Source organism: Cyprinodon variegatus, unplaced genomic scaffold (assembly GCF_000732505.1).
Source record: "Cyprinodon variegatus isolate N-32 unplaced genomic scaffold, C_variegatus-1.0 Scaffold637, whole genome shotgun sequence".
Taxonomy (NCBI): Eukaryota; Metazoa; Chordata; class Actinopteri; order Cyprinodontiformes; family Cyprinodontidae; genus Cyprinodon; species Cyprinodon variegatus.
Genome location: NW_015151090.1, coordinates 31,675 through 51,545, shown reverse-complemented (window position 1 = coordinate 51,545; position 19,871 = coordinate 31,675). Strand labels below are relative to the sequence as shown.

Sequence of the window (19,871 nt, the reverse complement as noted above, 5' to 3'; positions counted from 1 at the left end):
TATTAACTTAACAGCTTATAGGATTTTCACAGTTTTTTCTAATTACCTGGGGGGAAAAAAGAATATATGTATATACATATATATATATAAATAACAGATTAAAACTAATCATGGATCCCTTTAAGATTCACATCTACTAACTGAAGATTTAGACTTAGACTCCATTTTATTTATCCCTTAGGATTACTCCTTCAGGAAAATTCTGGCTCCAGTAGCTTATATAGAGTACAAAGAGCTAAAGTAAAATGCCATTAAAGATAAAAATACGTTTTAAAATATAAAATTATATGATAAAAATACGATTTTTCCTCCCATCCCAGAAACTCAGCCAGCTTGGATGGAGATGATCTGTGAACAAAGATGTAAATCTTGTTGCAGGCGCTCATTTGGATTCCGTTTTCCCAGAAAAAGGAAAAGAAGTGTTAAAGTAAATGGGGCTGACTATATGTATAGCACACATTTTCATATTGAAATATATTTTTAAAAAGCATCAGGTTCTCTCTGCCTCTGAATGTCCGTGTTTGATTTATGTAGCTTTGCTACATAAACAATTGTTAAAAATTCTAAGGGGTGCAAATACTTTAAACACTCTTAGTGCTGTGGATGAACAGTGTCACAGTGATTTGATAAAGCAGAACATTTCCTCACGGTACAGAATGGGCTTATTCTGGACAGCATGAAGAAAGTGGGACATCTTGATGGTAATGCTGCTTTTATGGTTGGCTCCCTTTGATCAGCGAGCCTCTATAATTTGACACATGCTGGACTTATTTATTAGAGTTGATAAATCTGTAGGCAGAGCTTTGTGGGCTTCGCTCTTCCAATCCAACCCCTGGGAGGCAGATATGCTGACCTAAACCAACAATATTGGATTTACAGTTAATTTGTTCCCAATTTTCATCCATCAGCTTCACAAAAAGCATTTCCCTAATCATCAGCAAAGGACTCTACACAAAATACCTGCAATGAGTTTGCTGCCATTTTTATCAACACCAGAAGCTTCTGATTCAGGAGAAGACAAAAACTATGATTTAACTATGATTTGAAAACAACAAAAACAAAAATAAATGGATAGTTTTTTCTGGTATTCCTGAAACTACAATGATGAGATAGCAGTGCAGCTCTATTTAGCATGCTAGCAAATGGAGACAAAGCAGATCAATAAACATAAACTTTGGTAAAACAACTTGATTTTTAGGCAGATTTGTTCAAAGTAATTAAAAAAAATACCCAAGTAAAGGTAAAAATATCTTATGTGCCAGTATTCTGTTTTTCCCACGCATATACTTCAATTCTATATTGAAAATTGAAGAATGTCACCTTCTGTTGTTAATAAAATACAGATTATATTAAAAAAAATATTGTCCCTTTAACAGATACATTCATAGATTATTTATTGATTGATTGATTTAAAAAAAAAGGTTCGATCCTTTACTTGAGTAAAAACAATGGAGGTAGAATTTGTAGAAATCCTGCTTTTGGCCAGAAAAAAAAAACAGGTTTTCAACATTACGATCCATCTGAAATTAGAATAGCAGCGAAGCCATGGTGTAGAACGACATGCATCCAATACCGTGCTGGCTGCCTAATGAAACTAAAAGTAAATGCATCTAATCTGTATTAAACACTGAAAAAGTTTTGAAATAATTTAAAGCAAAAATCATAGAATGGTCAGATTTGAGGAGATATGTAGAATGAAATGCTGTGGTATAACAACATTTTCCAGCGCTACATTATCATAAAAATGGCAATATGTTTTCTTTGTTAATGCATGTACATAAATCTGTATAAATTGTACCATTAGACATTATCATGATGCGTATTGGATCGCCGAATTCTTGACAATTTAAAACCCCTGTAGATATACTTCATAACTGCACACCTCTGGTTTCAGAGTTGATTGATCTTGAAGAAACACCTGTCAAAAACTTCCGTCAAGTTGTTTCTTCTTCATATGTAGCAGATTCAGTTAGCGAATCATTTCTGTTGTTTTCTAAGATTATTTTTTTTAAGCCATAATGTCTGCTTGGATTTTACCAGGGCCTGCTGAATAACTCCTGCTTAGGTTTGTAGCACATCTGGGAAGAATGGCAAAAGGCAGGAACACTCAATGGGCACCTGCTGTAACAATGAGAACAGGACTATTTCACTATGTTAAACAACTTTATGCTGTTTTCACTCCAAATGCATTTAAAGCATCAAACAGGCGTCGGAAGCCTCATCATGGAAACTTATGCACATTACAGTTAGATGAGCGTATTTTGGTCCCACCCAATGGGAGACAGAGAGAGAAAGATAGGTGCGGCTTAGCTTTATTAACTGTTAAAAGATTGGGAAAGAAGTAGTTTTAGGATGTTTATAAAAAGAAATTCCACTTCAAAACTTCATCAGTGCAGTTAAGCAAGATTATGATTCTACTTTGATATCTTCTGTAGCCGTCCTGAGCAGACAGATAGTGGGGGGGGGGAGTTGTTACTGGGGATCCCCAGAGACCGTTCCCTCAAACTGGCCAAGCTCTCAGGGATTTCCTGCCCCTGTTAATGGCAGCTGGTAGTGAATACAAGCCTAGGTTGTTGGTAAAAACTTTAAAGTTCCAGAATATAAAATCTAACATTTTTGTTTTCAAATTTTGACATACTAATATTGGCATTAATTCTAAACAGTTGTGCTTCAGTTTAATAAGACATTATTTTAGTGGAGTGAACAAAGAACTTTGACTTTTCTGTGTAAAAGTGGTGGCTGGCCAATAGAGGGAGCTAGAGCGCTGCCCCATCCACCCAATGACACAGATTAAGACATAAAAAATGTGTATATATATATTTTTTTTATAATTTTAATTAAATTTACGTTTAAAATATTTCAAAATATGTCAATGTATATCTTTTTAGATGTGTAAGATAAATATTTTATCTTTAATGACTAGTAAAGCGTCATTGCATTTTTCGTCAGATTGGTGATGTATTTCCGCCCTGGGCGCAAAAATCTTTGCCCATCAACTCTCGTTAAAACTTGGAAACGAGCAATAGCTCCTCTGCAATACAAAGGCATAGGAGAGCTCTGCTTACAGGAAGTGTCTTTGCTCATCACCTCCCGCCACGGTGCAGACGTTTTGCGGGTAAAAGAGAAAGAATCTTGTTTTTTCAGGACCTGGTTTAGCAAGAAGGCTTGGCTAACTGCATGCAGCGAGGCTACCACTTTATTCTGCGTTTCCTGCATCCTTTTTTAAACCTTAGGATCTGACCCAGCATGGATAAAGACAGGTAGGACTGATTTATGGCCCTTTGCAGAAAAGGCAAAGAGGAATAAACAATCTGGGATTCACAAGGAAAATAATATAATATAGTGTACTTTTTCTACATGTTTGTTAATGTGCATAGTTGCTATTAACTAAACACATTCTCTGAAAAGAAATAGTTTTGATATATATTAAAAAATATAAAGCTGACTAATAGCTTCTCAATTATCAAACTGGTACGTTATTTATTTTAGGTTTCTGACTATATTGGACCATGCAAAACACAGATTTGCCTTCACAAAGACTCAGAAGGGCAACATTTATGTAGAAAAAGTAAACCTATACATGAAATTATGTTTTATTTTTATAATGTGCATATAAATAACTGGTGCGATACTATTGGTTTTGGATATACGTCTATTTTGAATTTACAACCCAAAACTCCATCAGCCACCACTGCTGTGTACATCCCAAAAAAAACAAGGGAAAAAAAAAACTTTCCTGGATTTTTATGTAAAACTTTTGGCATATAAACTCTTAAAATTGTTAAAATTTTACATTTCAGGTACAATTTTAGATTTGAAATTATAGCTAAAAAATATTTTCATATTTACAATAAGGATGTGTCTGATGATGCAGAGCTGTCCTCACATGAAGTCTTGAAGGTTTCAGTTAAACATGTACTGGTACTGAATTTGGAAAATGTACCAACAGAGAAGAGATCTGGAAATCTTTTAGAGCTGAAGAACCAGTAAATTAAAAATATTATTTTGCTATTAAAGGACTTATTAGTTGCAGCTCTGCTAATGGACACCAGGTCATTTTTTGTAGATTTTTCCCATAATTCCCCATTGGTAAAAATCTTTTACTCAAAATGAATTTCACTAAAATCTTTACTCATTTAATACAAAGGAATTTATGAGTTGCTTGACATTACAAGTGATTTAAGCATCTTATTTTCACAATCAAGGATTACTAAATGAGAATTATCTGTGTGTATTTATAGATCGGTGAGATTTAAAAGAAAATTTTTCAGGTTTTTTTAAGACAGATTGAAACAGCTAATCTCCTGAGTGTCCTGTTCTCTTACAGCCTAAATGATCCAAACATCTGGACCTTGCAGTACTTTTAAATAAGATCTCACATCTCTGCCTCCTGGGACTTCACATGTAACACCTTAGGGATAACAAACAAAGGAATGTTAATTTCTATGAGCTAACGCTTTGACTTTTAGAGCAAGTAACAAGATTATGATTTCTACCAGGGATCCAAATGAGCAATTAATGAATAAATCAAAGTTGATAGATCTTCGCAATCGACTAACTATTAATTAATTAGCATTTTCTTGAAAACCAGAGTTTTCCCTCGATCAAGAAGTTCTTTCAAAATTCTATCCATTTGGTTGGACTAAGCTACTGAGCAAAGCAGAATGAGCACAAACTAGCAAAGCTAAGATTTGCAACAGAAATACGCCATACTTTATAGATATTTTTGGGAAAAACTAAAAAGAAAAAAAAGAAAAAAAACACAACTTTCCTTGTAATATGAGAAATAAACATGCACAGTTCAAAACATATTTGTGTTTTAAGGACCTAGCTTATTTAAAGTGTTACCGGAGGCTATGCTTTGCTTAATGATAGACAGCTTCACTGTACTTACTGTCCCTCAATGAGCCAGGTGCACTTGGTCTTGTACTGATAGTTTCCTGGACCATCCGTCAGGTGACCAGACGGTCCGGTAAGCCTGAAGGAGAAACATAAAGAAAATGAGATAAATCCACAAATACTGATGTGCAAATTTAAACAAAAACCTTTCAAATTCAATACAAAAAAAAAAAAAAAACAGACAAGAAGTAATACAATGGTAAATAGTGGTATTTCCATAGTTTCACAAATAAGTAAATATTGCATCACAATACAACCTAAAAAAAAAAAAAGCCCTGTTGCACAAGAGTTAGTCAATCAATCACAGAGAGCGGGTAAACACTAACTTCTGCTGCTTTACGTCACTTTAGGCAGGGAGCAACAGTGTCTGATGACTATGTAAGTTGGTAATGCTGTTAATAGTCCAGAATAGCCTGTTGTTGCCTGGTGCTTCATGTCTTGATTATACAGCAGCAACAGACAGGAGCTCACCAACACCAGAGAGTAAGAGTATCACTAATGATGTAGGTCTCAGGGCACAGCAAGTCTGCCAACACACCCAGACGGTTGTTTTCCACAACACTGTCACCTTAAAGTCTGCAGAGAAAGCTGCACACGCCTTGGCTCCTTAGCTAAAGGAGCCGGTCAAAGATTAAATCCATTATGTCGGAAACCAGATTGTATTCTTACAGTTTTACAAGACTTATAAAAACAGAGTGCTTCTGGAGAGCAAAAAACTCATAGGTCCCAGATTTGATTATATTTGTTATTTGTATCTAAGTAACAAGTGTGCTGTAAGCTTTTGTTTTAGAGAAAACTTCCTCCCTGAACTACCCAAAGTTTATCACAGGTTGGTTTTCACTGGCTTACATTTCTGCGTAGGCAACCTTTCAGTTAACATCATGTATACCGCTTAATAAAAATTATATATTTCCGTGAAACCTTTATAAGTTTGACATTTCAGTGCTTGCATTTTCAATGTTTGACTTTTCAGTTTAAAAATGTAGTGTTTAGTTTTTCCAATGCTAAATCTGACATTGATGTTAGACTAAAACAACTTTTATTGTCATTTTGTGTGTGTACAAAATGAAATTTCGTTTTTGTACAGTTTTAAGACAGTGAATAAGCAGCAGTTTAGTAGTGAAATGAACATTTCTATTTCATAAAGTGCAGTAGTGATCAAATGTAAACATTGTGGGAGATGAACATGGTGCAAAACGCATTGATACGGAAGTTCAGAGCATTTCAAGACAAATATATTGGGTGGAAATATGCAGCATTTTGGTTTGGCGTTATCAGTGTGATGCAGAGTCAGTGACTTGATTTAGAGGGGTTGTTTTTTGTTTTTTTCCGAAAAGTTCAGCAGTCTGATGGCAGAATCTACTTGACCTGCCGTTACTGCGATGTCAATGCAAGCTATCGTGGATTAGCTCTACAGGATTGTGTCATTAACTCTGCAGCAACCCCTCTCACTCAGCATGCATGTTGAGACAGTGGAGAGAAAATTTCCCTTAAACAGAAGAAACCTCACAACCAGGATCAGTGTGAGGAGCCTTCTGCTGAGGCCGACTGAGGGTTTGAATGGCCACACAAAAGAAACAAAGGAGCACTGGTCCAGGTGTCACATCTTAGAGGAAAGTAAGAGGTCAATGACAGCAGTAGAAGCTTAAATGGCTTAATTCAGGAGAGAAACAGCTTAGCAAATTAGCTCTGATTTCTGTAAATATTTCACAGGTCTTAAACAATTTTCAAAGTTAAACTTCAGTTCAAAGATCAAAAAGATCAAGCTGATAATGGTCCCACAGATTAATTCTTTTATTTAAAAACTACTTTACTTTTGCAGGCTAAAGTAAAACCAACCCCCCAAAGATTCTGCTAGGCAAAGAATGAAGCCCTTGTCTTTTCATACCATAAACATTTAAAATTGAATATGAATTTGGGAATTTAGTCATTTTATTTGGTTTAGAATGGAATGTTAATATCTTCCAGTGGTCTGTACCCAATATGACAGCTCTGCGTTAGATAGAATTATCCCAAACTTTTAACAGCATGACCCAAAAATCCCCTGAATGATGCCTTTTTCATCTTTGAAGCCCATAAATTCAGCACGTCAGCACTATAAACAACGATGTTTATAAAATTTTATGATATGGCAGTAAACATTCAGCAAAAAACTAATTTTACATGTTTGTTGTGGCAGTGGAAGGAGAGTGGATCTTTATATATCTGTTTTTACCTGCATGTCCTTTTGGAAATCTAAATGCTATTAAGCAACAGTTAATTAAATAGAGGAATCAATACAGAGCTATTACACAACAGAGGTCATTTCAGTGCAGTGAAACAAGAAATTCAGAATTAGTAAGCTGCACACACACATAGACTGTAACACACATACACATATATATAAACAAAGTTACTCTCTAAACTTTTTTTCTTAAGAAAACCAAAGTACGGTTCTCTGCAACAGCTTTAAAAGCAGGAGCTTCCCTTTTACATGCAACATCCAACCTCCCTCTAAAGTCCTTTTTAAGCATCTCTAATGAAAACGGCTGCCTTGATGACAGGTACCTTCTGCAAACACTATCAGCCATCAGTCCCACCAGGTTTAAACTCAATCATTGTTTAGATAAGGGCTGTATGATTTTTACTAAAACGAAAATTGAAATTTTTTTCAAACAATATTGTGATTTTGTTTAGATTTTTAGCTTGTGCATGTTTAGCTCCAGGCTTTATTTTGGGGCTTTGAGTACTCTCTCGTCAAAACTTGCCAAAACGCCATTAAAAAAGCATTTCACTGTGAAAAGTGCTGCTCTAGCTCACTTGCATGGATCTGGAGGCTAGCTACATCTCCCATCTTCTCTTCTTTGTTCCAGTACCCAACATTAAGTCTATTTCTGCCACTTGAAAGGGCTGGAGTGAGAAAGTTGGTGTTTTACTCAAGTTAAATGTAACATGACCAAAGGTCTAGTGTCTGTGTTTTGAAAACTTTATTGAGTATATATTGCATACACAATCAAATAACCAACCCCAGTTTAGATCTCGGCTATTATTTGTATGTATATTTGTATTTTTTGTTTAAAGACACTGACCTGCTGCACATTTATTTTAATATTTTGCTACATTTCAACTTCCCCAAGAAGGGAGAATAAATAAAAATATTTCTATTATATTCTAAGTCTGAGCCAGTAGGAAATTCCACATAAAAAACCTGCCATATGTAGCCCTTTCTGCTAGCACTTATGTTTACTTTTGAGTTTATGAGCAGCCTAGTGTCTGTCTGATCAAAATAAAAATTCTTAATGAATCTTTAATTAACAGTAAAAAAAAAATAAAACAACTGAAGTACCAAATGTTAAATATCCACAGAACGGAAGAAAAAAAAAATTGAGCAGATGTTTATATTCTGCGGGGAGATGGATACAAGGAAAGCCAAATATTTAGACAGGCATTGAAACGGCAGCCCATTCTAATGAGAAAAGCTTCCCTGCAGCAGAGACAAGAGCTCTATAAATGACAGTGTTGCAATGATGAGAGCAGAGTAAACATCAAGCCTCATTCAAAAGCAACAAGGCCTCTGTTCAGTCGCCTTGCATGGAGAAGGGAGCAAAAAGGACAGCGCAAAAACAGTTATTAGGAACTAGAGTTTCTGAAGATCAAGTGAAAAAATGGTTAAATATAGGATATTATTAAAAAAGACACAAGGTTTTTAGCTCACTGGTAAAATAAAGAGCACTGGTTTACTAATTGGGCATTTTATACATTTCTTTTTTTTATTCTAAATTTGGTCCGTTTCAGTCCTCCTTTAGAGAACATAAAACTAGGTGTTTTTTTTTCCATTTGGTTTAAAAAGTATTTTGTAATATCATCTAGGGAACTATGAACCTTTAAATCAGATTTAAAATGCTATGAAACTCTCCACTTATCTTCAACTAACTTTAAAGGCAATTTCCCCATCTGTCTAAATGAAAAATCTCTCCAACAATAATTTGTGCACACTATATAGCTTTAATGCACAAACGTGCTTTTCTGTTGCTGGTTATGCAGGTAGAGGCATTCTACTATCCCTACGAGAAGTTTGTCAAAAACACCTGGGGCTCCTCCTCTGAACAGGACCTCAAACACTTCCACATCTGTTCATTTTCACAGCACAGGTACAATTACAACCTACGAGTATAAACATGTCAATGTGGATCTGTTCTGAATGAACCCTGGTGCAAGTAAACAAACATCGTTATCAAATCATTTTATTTGTCCCCAATAAAAACAGGACAAAGTTGATTTTTTTGAATTAGTTGGGAGAAATGTTCCCTTTAAGGAGTACGCTTTGCAACGGCACACAGCTAGCGCATTTTCAATGTACAAGAAAATCTATGCAGCACACAAAATAAAATCCAACTAACTAAATCATATAGACCAGTACTTTTTTTACTGCATCATTGTGAAATACATTTAAGAATTGTATTTGGATGAACATGTTCAATAAAACTGGAGTGTACTTCAAAAAAAGTTCAGCAACTATCCTAATTCAGGTCATCCAAATAAATAATCCAGCATTGAGAAGAATATGTGGCGACCCAAATTATTTATCAATCTAGGCTTCCAGAACAATTCAGCTCAGCAGTTTGTAACGGCCCTGCTGTCCAACAAGCTCACAGCTGAAGTAGCACCTGTTCACCGTGCAGTGCAATGCCTCATGTGTCTCTTTTTTTCTAAATTCAAGTACGTGATGAAGAAAAAAACGCCAACAGGAATAATTTTGAGATATGGTGGCTACAGCGCTTAGATGTGAGGAGCTAAAGGAGATCTCACAGCTAGTGGATATGTGTGCTACATTAAAAGCATCCAGTGCTGATTGTGAAAGATGATTTGGTTTAATAAATCAAATCAAAAAAGCATTAAGAACACTCTTAAGGTGGCATATCTGGACAACTATTGGAGATGAAAAATAAGTTATTAGTTTTTTCAGTTTAAGCGGGCCAAATAACTTAAATTAAAATTAAACTAATGAAAACTGCTTATTCTTTTAATACACCATGTGACGTGCTATGATCCCAGGTTTATATAAGTTTTGTGGCTCAGTGGTCCTCAGTTAACTCAGGGAGCTATATATGTGCAAAAACATGAAAATCAGAGGGAATTTTGGTTGGGACCTTTTTTTTTTTTTTTATCTGAACACATTTTAAACCTGCAACTTCGAGCAGGCAAGCATAAAAACAATCCTAGAAAATGTTGGTGCCTTAAAGTTTAAAAATGGAAACTAAGGATTTGAAGACTGTTATTAGCTTCCAGAAACCCAACAGTGACAGGCTACCTAAAACATGAAACTGAAAACAGACCTTAGAGGAAAAGGCACCAAACTGGTACATCGCTACACAATGATTGCATCAGAAAGCCCAAGAGCTAGTGCCCATATGTAAACACACACCAGATGCTAACACTGGCTCTATGTCAAACAGACAAGGAACTGATTCATGAAATGTGTCCCTCTGCAGAAGAACAGCGGCCTGAGATTTCAATGCCACTAATAGAGAACTCTATAAAATCCCCTCACACTAATAAAATATCATTGCTTGCCTTTGGGTTGTTTTTGTGAACCATGAGGAATAAAGTCGACTTTTGTTCTTATAATTTATAATTTAATCTGATCCGTCTATGGGTATCAACGCTACATATAACCACTATGGACACAATTTGGAGTAAAACTAATAAAAGTAACACAGGAAACAAGCTGAATATTTTCTAAGAGGTGCGATTTCCTGAGTTTTATTCCTTAAGAACCATAACAATTAAACTTGATACTGATTTAAACCCCTGCAGTAGGGTGTTTTATAAATCAGTGTAAAGCATTTAGAGATGCAGTGATAAGCAGAGATTCAGACCAATAGGCTCCATGAAAAAAAAAAACGGTTATAAATCAACTAATTAAAGCTAGCAGAAAAGATCAAAAATAAAGGAAGTATTGTTCTAGATAAGGTTCTAATTCATTGTTAATTTAAAAGCCTCTCTCATGCTTTTGTGCAGCCAGTTGAATTCATAAATCCTAGTCAGACAGCGAGCTTCAACTTTCCTCGTCAGAATTTAGACTTCAAGTGTCTGTTTCAATTATGATGATAATTAGAAATCCACCGATCTGATAACCAGATCAGATATTGGATTGTAAGATGCCAATCTGGTTGATTTTTATTTATTTTTTTCCCTAAATGAACACAGCAATAATTACAGCAATCCAACCACTTCAATTCTATGTTTCCAGTGCCGATTACATGATCATGCAGAACACACACAGCAGCTCCTGATTATTTAGATCTGTGTTAATTTGTTATCTTTATTTAATTAAACAATTTTTATGTCATTACTGATTCCTTCACTTCCATGGTAACAAATACAGTTAATTCATTCAACAGTGGTATTGGATCAATATCAGTGTCTGATTGAAAAAATAAAATAACTTTATCTTTAATCATAATGAACTATATGAAATGCTAAATCTGTCTGATCGTGGCACAGAATGGTTAAAGTGAATATTAAAACAATGTCAAGCATCTAGTAGAGCATGCTGCATATCTACACACATTCATTATAATCGTAATAAGTTTAAAATTAATATCATGAAATTTAAAAATTCACTTTATTAAAAAAAAAAAACACTGTCTGCTTCCGGTTAGCACATGAAGCTAAGTGAAGGCTAACTCAATCTACTCTCTTTAGGGATAGAAAACTGGAGACAGTCTAGTGTTGTTAACTTGGTGACTCTGGGTGTGTTCCATTTCAGTCGCTGCGTCCTCCAGGGACCCGGTCTATCTGGACCAGATCATTTGAGGTCGGTGAAAATAAGGACGCCGGAAAAGTTTTGGCAATGGATTCAAACAGTCCAGCTTTCTCCATTCCTACAGCTCTGTCACCCCGTAACTGTAACAGTTGACACACAAAGCAGGCAAATAATGGAAGCCGAACTTCTCACTACTGTTCTCGGTGCTAATAACATTTTCAAGGAACTTCAGCAGCATTACCTTCATCAATTATATAATATGTATGGTCTCCACACTGCATAGACATTAGAACCAAACCCATTTGCACAGGGACAGACGTTTTTTTAAGCCAAACATATCTGCCACATATCTGACTCAGTAACCATTTAGAACAACTAAAGTTCAGACAGAACTATTCGCATACTTGTACTATATTAAACTGCACTTGCAATATTCACCACTTCTGATTTGAAAAAGCTTCTTGGATGGGAAGCGAAACGTCTTCAAAACTTGGAAACAAAGTCCAGTGGATTGTTTTTAATATTCTTTTTTGGAATATTTCCCTTTTCCTCTGAGCACGGACAAGCCGGCTTGCTTGGACGCGCAATGAATCATGGGATATCCAGGCTACATAGGACACGCCGGACCTGTACTTCAAAACGGGAAAAAAGAAGGCTGCATTTGACGGCCACATAATGAGGAGTCTTCCAACCCGAACAGGCCTCGGCGCCGCGCTGTGATGTAATAAGCCACAGAATCTGGCCTTGGGAGGACGCAGCCCCTGAATCCAAACTCAGCATTTGTCTCCACATCTAATGACTTTTCAGACCCATCTAGCAACTTTTGTCTCAAAGAAGTGATTAGTGAAAAATCTCTTCATTCCTCCGTTTTTGGTCATTTTAGCATCCTCAAATCCAGTCTTCAAGAGCTACTATCCTGCAACTTTTTGATGCACCCCATTTTTAAACACACCTGAATCCAACGAGTGGCTCATTACCAAGCCTCTGCTGGGCTAAATGAGGGGATTGAGCCTTTCGATTCAGATGTGTTAGAGAAGAGATGGATCAAAAAGTTACAGGATGGTAACCCTTGAGGACTGGACTTGAGCACCCTGAGCTATCTGAAAGCCTTGCATATCAGGGCGAAGAGAGCAGACAAGACCTGCTCCACTTTCCCACAGCTAATGTACGACAAAACCTTAAAGTTAATATGTTTCCGGATGGGTTCACAAAGCAGGATATAAATATAATTCTAATATAGTATTCACTCTGGTCTTTTTTTCTCTGAAACTTTAGAATCACTGATTTACCTCCTGATGCAGTCTGGATTCAGGCAACGGATAAAAATTCATACATGATTTCATACAGCAAGTTTAACATATGTTGCATTTTAAACAACATTTTAATGACTGTGGCGTAGTTAATTATTGTAGTTTTGTTTCACTTACGCTTCCAGAGGATACCTAATCTAAATCTATGGTCGATCATAACGGAAAGGCAACACCAGGCTGTTTTTGCAATGGTTTTGTTAAAAATTTAGACATTTGTAGATGTAGAGGAAAAAAAAAACATAAGTAATGCGCAGAAACTTTCTTGACATGCTGTTTGGCAAAAGTGAAGTACTTCTAAACATGTGGAAATGTGTTAGATTACATTAAAATTGTTGCTTTGATGCATTTTAGAAAATCTTTTATTAATTTTGACATCTTGTTCCTTATGACACCTATATCTGATTTGATTCATATAATACAGAAAAAATATATATTTTGTCCTAAAGAGACTACACCTAGTATTGACAAGAAATTTTATAAGAATAGTTGATCCGAAACAGATTGATGAATCTTTAATGGGTCTCTACAAAACAATTCAATTAGCCACATGTCAAGGCTGTTTACACAGATTTTACACCAATAACCAGGTCTCTGTGATATTGCCCCATAGCGACACAACAATATGACTCAAACTTGAGTGTATCAGAGCACCAGTCGTGTTTTATATTGTCGAAAACCTAAACCAACCTATCCAAAAGGTGCCTAACTTTAGAATATATGTTGAAATGCCTCCAGCAGCTGGTTGGGATTTCTTTTCTTATTCCATGACCAACTGCTGAGCACACAAAACACAACACGGCTTATGAAAGTCCAACTTTACAGCATAAGTAGACGGCAGTGTGCTGAGATGGCATCACGAGAAGTAACACATTAAACCAGGCAATAAAATCCCTTGACTTCTTTAAAGGCATTTGTCCAAACTGAGAATACAGCTTATAGAGAGAACTCAACTATTTGCATCATCTGGGCTGGATGTTCACACAGGCATAAACCTGCCAGGAATATGAATTATGAGATCAAGTGATGTAGATTTTCATAACAGTTAAAGAACAACCAGAGGGATGCAAAAAAAAGACACCAAAATGGGACACATCCTACTGTGTCTTGTACTTCCTGCTGTATTTTTTACTTGAATTCGAAGCTTTTTCCACAGAAAAGTGGCTTCATCAGCATCTGAATATGTGTTCCCCTCCATTTAAATCAATATTGCAAAAAATGTACATCCTTGAGTTTTAAATGTTTCAGTTTCAGGAAGTTTCTCACACCAATACTGTGCCTTAAAAAGAGTTATTAATAACTTTATTAGGTTTTGACCACAAACTTGAATGGGTTTTAAAGGAGTTTTATGAAATAGGGCAAATAATAACAGACTTTAGGGAATAGGAATTCTGAAGAGTGAACAAAAGTGTTTTTCTGTTTGACAATTCTTTTAAAATTTAAACCTTTCCATAAAAATCTATCCCCCCTTAAGTCGGTCAACATTAATATCATCTTTCTCTGGCGTTACAAATGCTAATTACTTCCGGACGTGCTTCCTCATGCCCTTGCTACATCTAGAAACCAAATTTTTTTCTTTACAAAATGATTAAGATCAGTCAGGGAAAGACCAAAAAAAAAAAAAAAAAAAACTGAAGTAACCTTGGAACTTAGGCTACGTGCACACTGCAGTCTGAAGTGACCCCAATCCGTTTTTTTTGCTTATATGCGACCTGTATCCGATCTTTTCATGGCTGTCTGAACAACACAGATCTGATTTTTTCCAATGCGACCCAGGCCACTTGGTGGTCCTGAATCCAATACGAATCGGATCTCTTCAAAATGCAACCTTGTGTCTGAACGGCCAGGCCGCATCCATCCGACCTTAATGTCATTAATATCAGACAGTGGTCACTCTTCCTTCTTCTTGCTACACAGAAGTGGCAAGAAAAACAACAACAATTGTGGATAATAATGAGGAGAGAAGTATTTAGGTTTAACCATCTTGAAAAGATTTAAGGTTTAAGGTTTGGAAAGATCACTAGACGTGCTCCGGCACAACAATCCATGTTTACTTCCGTAAGCACAGAGCACGCTGGCCTGCGATGACATTGCCTCCTCTACTGCGCATTCGGGACACTTAGGTTGTATGAATGCGGTTCACACAGGAGATCACATACAAGTCACATATATTTGGAAATGTGAACAGCAACGCAAAAAAATCGTATTTCAGAAAAAAATGGGAATTGTGCATCAAGGCCTGCAGTGTGAACTTAGCCTTAGTTACTCCTATTTGATAGATCAAAAAGAAGAATCACCACAGAAGTAGAAAAAAATAATTGGATGGAATTCTGATTTAAAAAATCTACATATGAAATACAATAAACATCTTAAAGGGAACTTCTCAAATTATTATTGGGAAATGGAAAGAGCTCAACCTGAAAGCCGCTTAAGGAGATAACTAGATAAACAGAGGTTGCTTTGGAGGAGCTGCAGAGATTCACAGATCAGGTGAGCCAACATTTCCATTAGTCTGCATAGGGAAAAAAATAAATACACATAAGGTCAGGATGGAGGAGAAAGAAGAGGAAAAACATGAAGTTCTCTGAACATGTGGAGGAAGGTTCTCTGGTCAAATGGGACCAAATGACCAAACACTAACTGTAGTAAGGAGCTCTGAGCTGGAGGAATAAACGAGTTGTTGGTTGATAGAAAGATGGATAAAGCCTAATAAAAGGCAACCTTGGAAAAAAAAAGGATGCAGACTTGAGAATGGGATGGAGATAAAGAAGAAATTGTGGCAATACTCTGTCTGATGAGACTAGAGGATGAACTTTTGTGGAAAGAATCAACAAGGATGTGACTCCAGATGTGCAAAAATAAAAAGATATAAAGTTCGAGGCTATAATTGTATAAAGTTCTGTTAATTCTAGTGCAAGAGACCAGGTAGTTGTGTTTAAATAGTGAAGTTAGTTTTACATCACTTCTCTTTCATAACGTCGGTAGGAACCAGTAATAAACCAGTCACTGTATGACAGACAGCAGTGTTTTACATTTCATTGGAGCTCAGCTCCACTGGACTTTTATAAGAGCAAACTGCTCCTGTGTTCACCGTGAGCCGGCCTTAGAGATAAAAGCAGCTTTGTCTGGTGATCTGTGTACCTGAATCGCCCTCCGCAGTGCTGGCATTGGTCCCCAACCCAGCCGGGGAAACACAAACAGCTGCCCGTGGCGTTGTTACACTGCCCATTCATGCACGGTTTGTCGCATTCCTTTGCCTCGGTGAAAGCCGGCAGCCCGGAGAGGAGCACGACGGCCGAGAGCAGCAGCGCAGTTGTAAGCATCAACAACCTCCTGCCGGGGCCGGAGCCGGAGCCCGAGCAGGCCCAGCGCGTCTCCCCGTACATTCTGTCACAAAAGATGGCTGCTGGAGGCAAGCGGTCCGCCGCTTCGGGGGAGAGCCACCCGGGGAGCCGTCAGCCAGCGGGGACCCTTCTTATCGACGCGGTTGTATCGTTTCCCTGGAGGACGTAGGGAGGTTCTTGGCTGAAGAAAAGCTTCGCTGGTTACTTAGTTTCCATCACTGAGTGGCTGTTTCCCAGCGCCGCACTGAGCCGCATACAGACGTCCAGAAGTGACGTCATGCCGCAGCGTCCGAGCCATTAGACCTTTATTTTGAAGGCGGCTAATAAATCCCCATTGCTAACATATTAATTAGTTTAACGTGAATTTATTTGCTTCTCTATTTATGTTTTTTTTCTCTTTCATAACTTTTTCTTCCTCATGGACGATCAACCGATATACATGCCGCAGCGTCCGAGCCATTAGACCTTTATTTTGAAGGCGGCTAATAAATCCCCATTGCTCACATAATAATTAGTTTAACGGGAACTTATTTGCTTCTCTATTTATCTTTTTTTTTTCTTTCATAACTTTTTCTTCCTCATGGACGATCAACCGATATACAATAAAAAATAAAAGTAGAAATATGTATTTAAACCAGCTAAATAAAGCTATGCAAATCCATTAATAGAATGCTAAAAAATAAATTAAAATTAGGAAAATTTGTGATATATTTAATTTACTAGGTTTTTAATCATTTTATTTATTTTCATATCAACAAATAATGGAGTAATATTTTTTTTCACTATTATATTTATTTTTTGTTTATTGTTGCATGTATGTTTCTTTTATTCATATTTATGCCTTACATTTTGGATCTATGAGTAAAAGAGAAATATTATAACAGAGAAAATAACTATAAAGGACAGAGAAAAAAACTGAATGTGGAACATCAAATACATTTCTAAAACGATTTCTCAATTTTAATTATTTGACATTTTTTGCATTTTTTTATATATTTGGGCCATATATATATGTTTACTTTTTTCTAATTATCTCAGAGTTGGTCAACAGAACCCTAGAATAAGAAAATATTTCATCACAGTATATTGAGGAAAGTCAGTTGTTAAAATTCTACAAATCAACAAACTTGAAATATTGCTTTTTGTTAATCTGATTATTTAAATATAAATTAAAAAGCATGCAGCAAATGCATCCATTAAACTATTGTTATGATTAATAAGTAGAACTACATTATTTGATCATTGTTTTTTTCTTTGAATTGTTTTCAATATTACATTTTTCCAGTTTACTGTGATGTGTAAAAGACATCGAGAATTAACATAATCTCTCACTATTACAAATCAAAATTATTTTTGCTACAAGAATCAGACATGAGGATTTTGATCACGAGGTGAGGCTGTGAGCCAATAGCCATACTGTACATTTGATTCCAATGTTGATAAGATTCTCAAATTTAACTACGGTAGGATTATACAGTACATGGGGATGGGGTGGGGTGGGGGGGTCTGTTTTACATTATTTTTAGCCTCATAAAATAATGTAAAGCAGACTAAGATATAATGGAAACATGGAAATGGAAACCTCAAACATAAATAAAGTTAAATTTTACTCCCCTTGCAGATTAAATATCTGTAGATGATGTACTCTCCACTCCATGACCCCTTTTTGATTCCTTCTAAGTTACTCACCTTTTCATTTTAGCAAGATATCTGGATTTCCTGCCATGCCAGATGATGGAATCATGATCCATCTTAACTGTTTAGTAAATTACCGCCTTTGTTGGCCCTTTAATGTGATGCCATTGTCCTGTAACCTTAGCAGAAAAAAAGAAAAACCCAAACTGATAATGTTCTTCTGTGCTCGATGGCAAAAACGCTGTTCTTTTTCTTTTTCTAAACATAATTATTATCAGATGCAGTTCCATGAATGACATTTTGATTTCAGAAGTCGGGGAGACGCAACTATTTTTTAAAATATAACTAACTTCAGGGTGTTTGACCATCCAATCAGAGACCAAATCCAGTGGCGCATCAGATGTTTGTAAAGTGAGCTTCTCAGGAGGGACAGCGGTGACAGCCAATCACACAAGACGGAGATAATAGTCTGTGTAATATTGTTTTTAGACATTAAACATCATACACATCATAAACGGATGTTTCAAAAAGTGCAGGGGACATGCCCCCCTGTCTCCCCATGAAAACTGACTTAATTTTTGCTGTCTATGTTTTCAGTACCAGGGGGTTAACAGGGGCAAAACCTGTGCTACGGGGGCACTGGCCCCGGTTCCTCCTATCTAGAACCGCCCATGGTCATTACAGTAAAAGCTCCCTTTTAGTCTCATTTGTCCACAGCACTTTCTTCTTAGCCTTTTCAGCAGACTGGGACTGCACATATGCCTTCTATAGCAGCATAAAGAAATGTTTTAAATTTTTTAGACCATACCAGACAAGTGCTCTAACAGGTTCCCTCCATGGAACTGAGGGGTTCAGACTAAGGGGAATTCAGTGGTTCATTTCATTATTTTTCTATAAAATTTGAAACCGTTGTAACAAGACAATAGCTGGTAATCTTGGAGCACAATCACTTATCTACTATTTTGTTCCTGAGGAGTATTTTGGTCTTTAGTGGAGAAGTTGGAAGTGAAGAAATCGATTCACTGAGCTGTTGTGCTTTATATACTTCAGTATAGGAACATATGTAAACGATTGCTTTATGGATTTGAGCAACATGGGCACATGATCTGTGGGAGACAGAGTTTAAGTTCTGCTGTAGGGGATTCAATGTTTATTTTACTTAATGGCATGCGAACAAATTTTTTTATTTAATTTCATGCTTTGTTTCTGTATTTATCTGGGGTAAACTTAAACTGCCCTGACATCTAAAGTCTGTGCTTTTTTATACAATCATAGAAATTCAGCCTGTATTGTTTCACTGGCCTTGCAGCAGAACATATTTTCACTCTCTTTTGCCCAAGATGCCTTCAGGAGTACTGTCCCAACAAGGAAAAAACATCCTTATGACCTGTTTAAATGGGCAGAAATTGGTGACATTCATTTGTATAATTCAAAAAGTGGTATTTTCCTTTCTGATTTATTAATCAAAAGTGTTGGCTTTAGACAATCTCGATATCCATCCATCCATCCATTATCTGACACGCTTCTCCCAATTGGGGTCGCGAGGGGTGCTGGTGCCTATCTCCAGCAGTCAATGGGCGAGAGGCGGGGTATACCCTGGACAGGTCACCAGTCCATCGCAGGGCCAATCTGATATCACAAATCTGAATTTTAAATTTGTTTCTCAATGTATTTACAGAGATGTTAATAATGTCGGGAACAAAAAATTATCAATATTCAATATGTGAATATTGACTATGGATTACACTAAAGATTTTATTGGAGAGCAATAAAACTTACTAAGTCGTGGAGATAGGTATTAATTATGTCTGATCATTTTAATAAGGACACTATGAATTGTTGAGGTATATTTTTTTAGGTATAAACTAGGTCACCCTGACATTGATTCGTACAACAAAGTTGTTTTCCAGGGGTTAAATTGTGTTTGTCCAAGGGCAA

At 36.4% G+C, this 19,871-nt stretch overlaps 1 protein-coding gene across 1 annotated transcript in view; it reads right to left on the bottom strand.

The window, feature by feature from the left end:
• Positions 1-16,550, bottom strand: part of atrn (attractin) — a 171,314-nt gene extending 154,764 nt beyond the window's left edge. The window contains exons 1-2 of the mRNA XM_015393339.1: positions 16,096-16,550; positions 4,895-4,978 (exon numbers count right to left, since the gene is read on the bottom strand). Of these exons, the coding sequence (XP_015248825.1) occupies positions 4,895-4,978; positions 16,096-16,340 (329 nt within the window). The 5' untranslated portion in view covers positions 16,341-16,550. The remainder of the gene's footprint in view (positions 1-4,894; positions 4,979-16,095) is intronic.
• Positions 16,551-19,871: the final 3,321 nt, after the last annotated feature.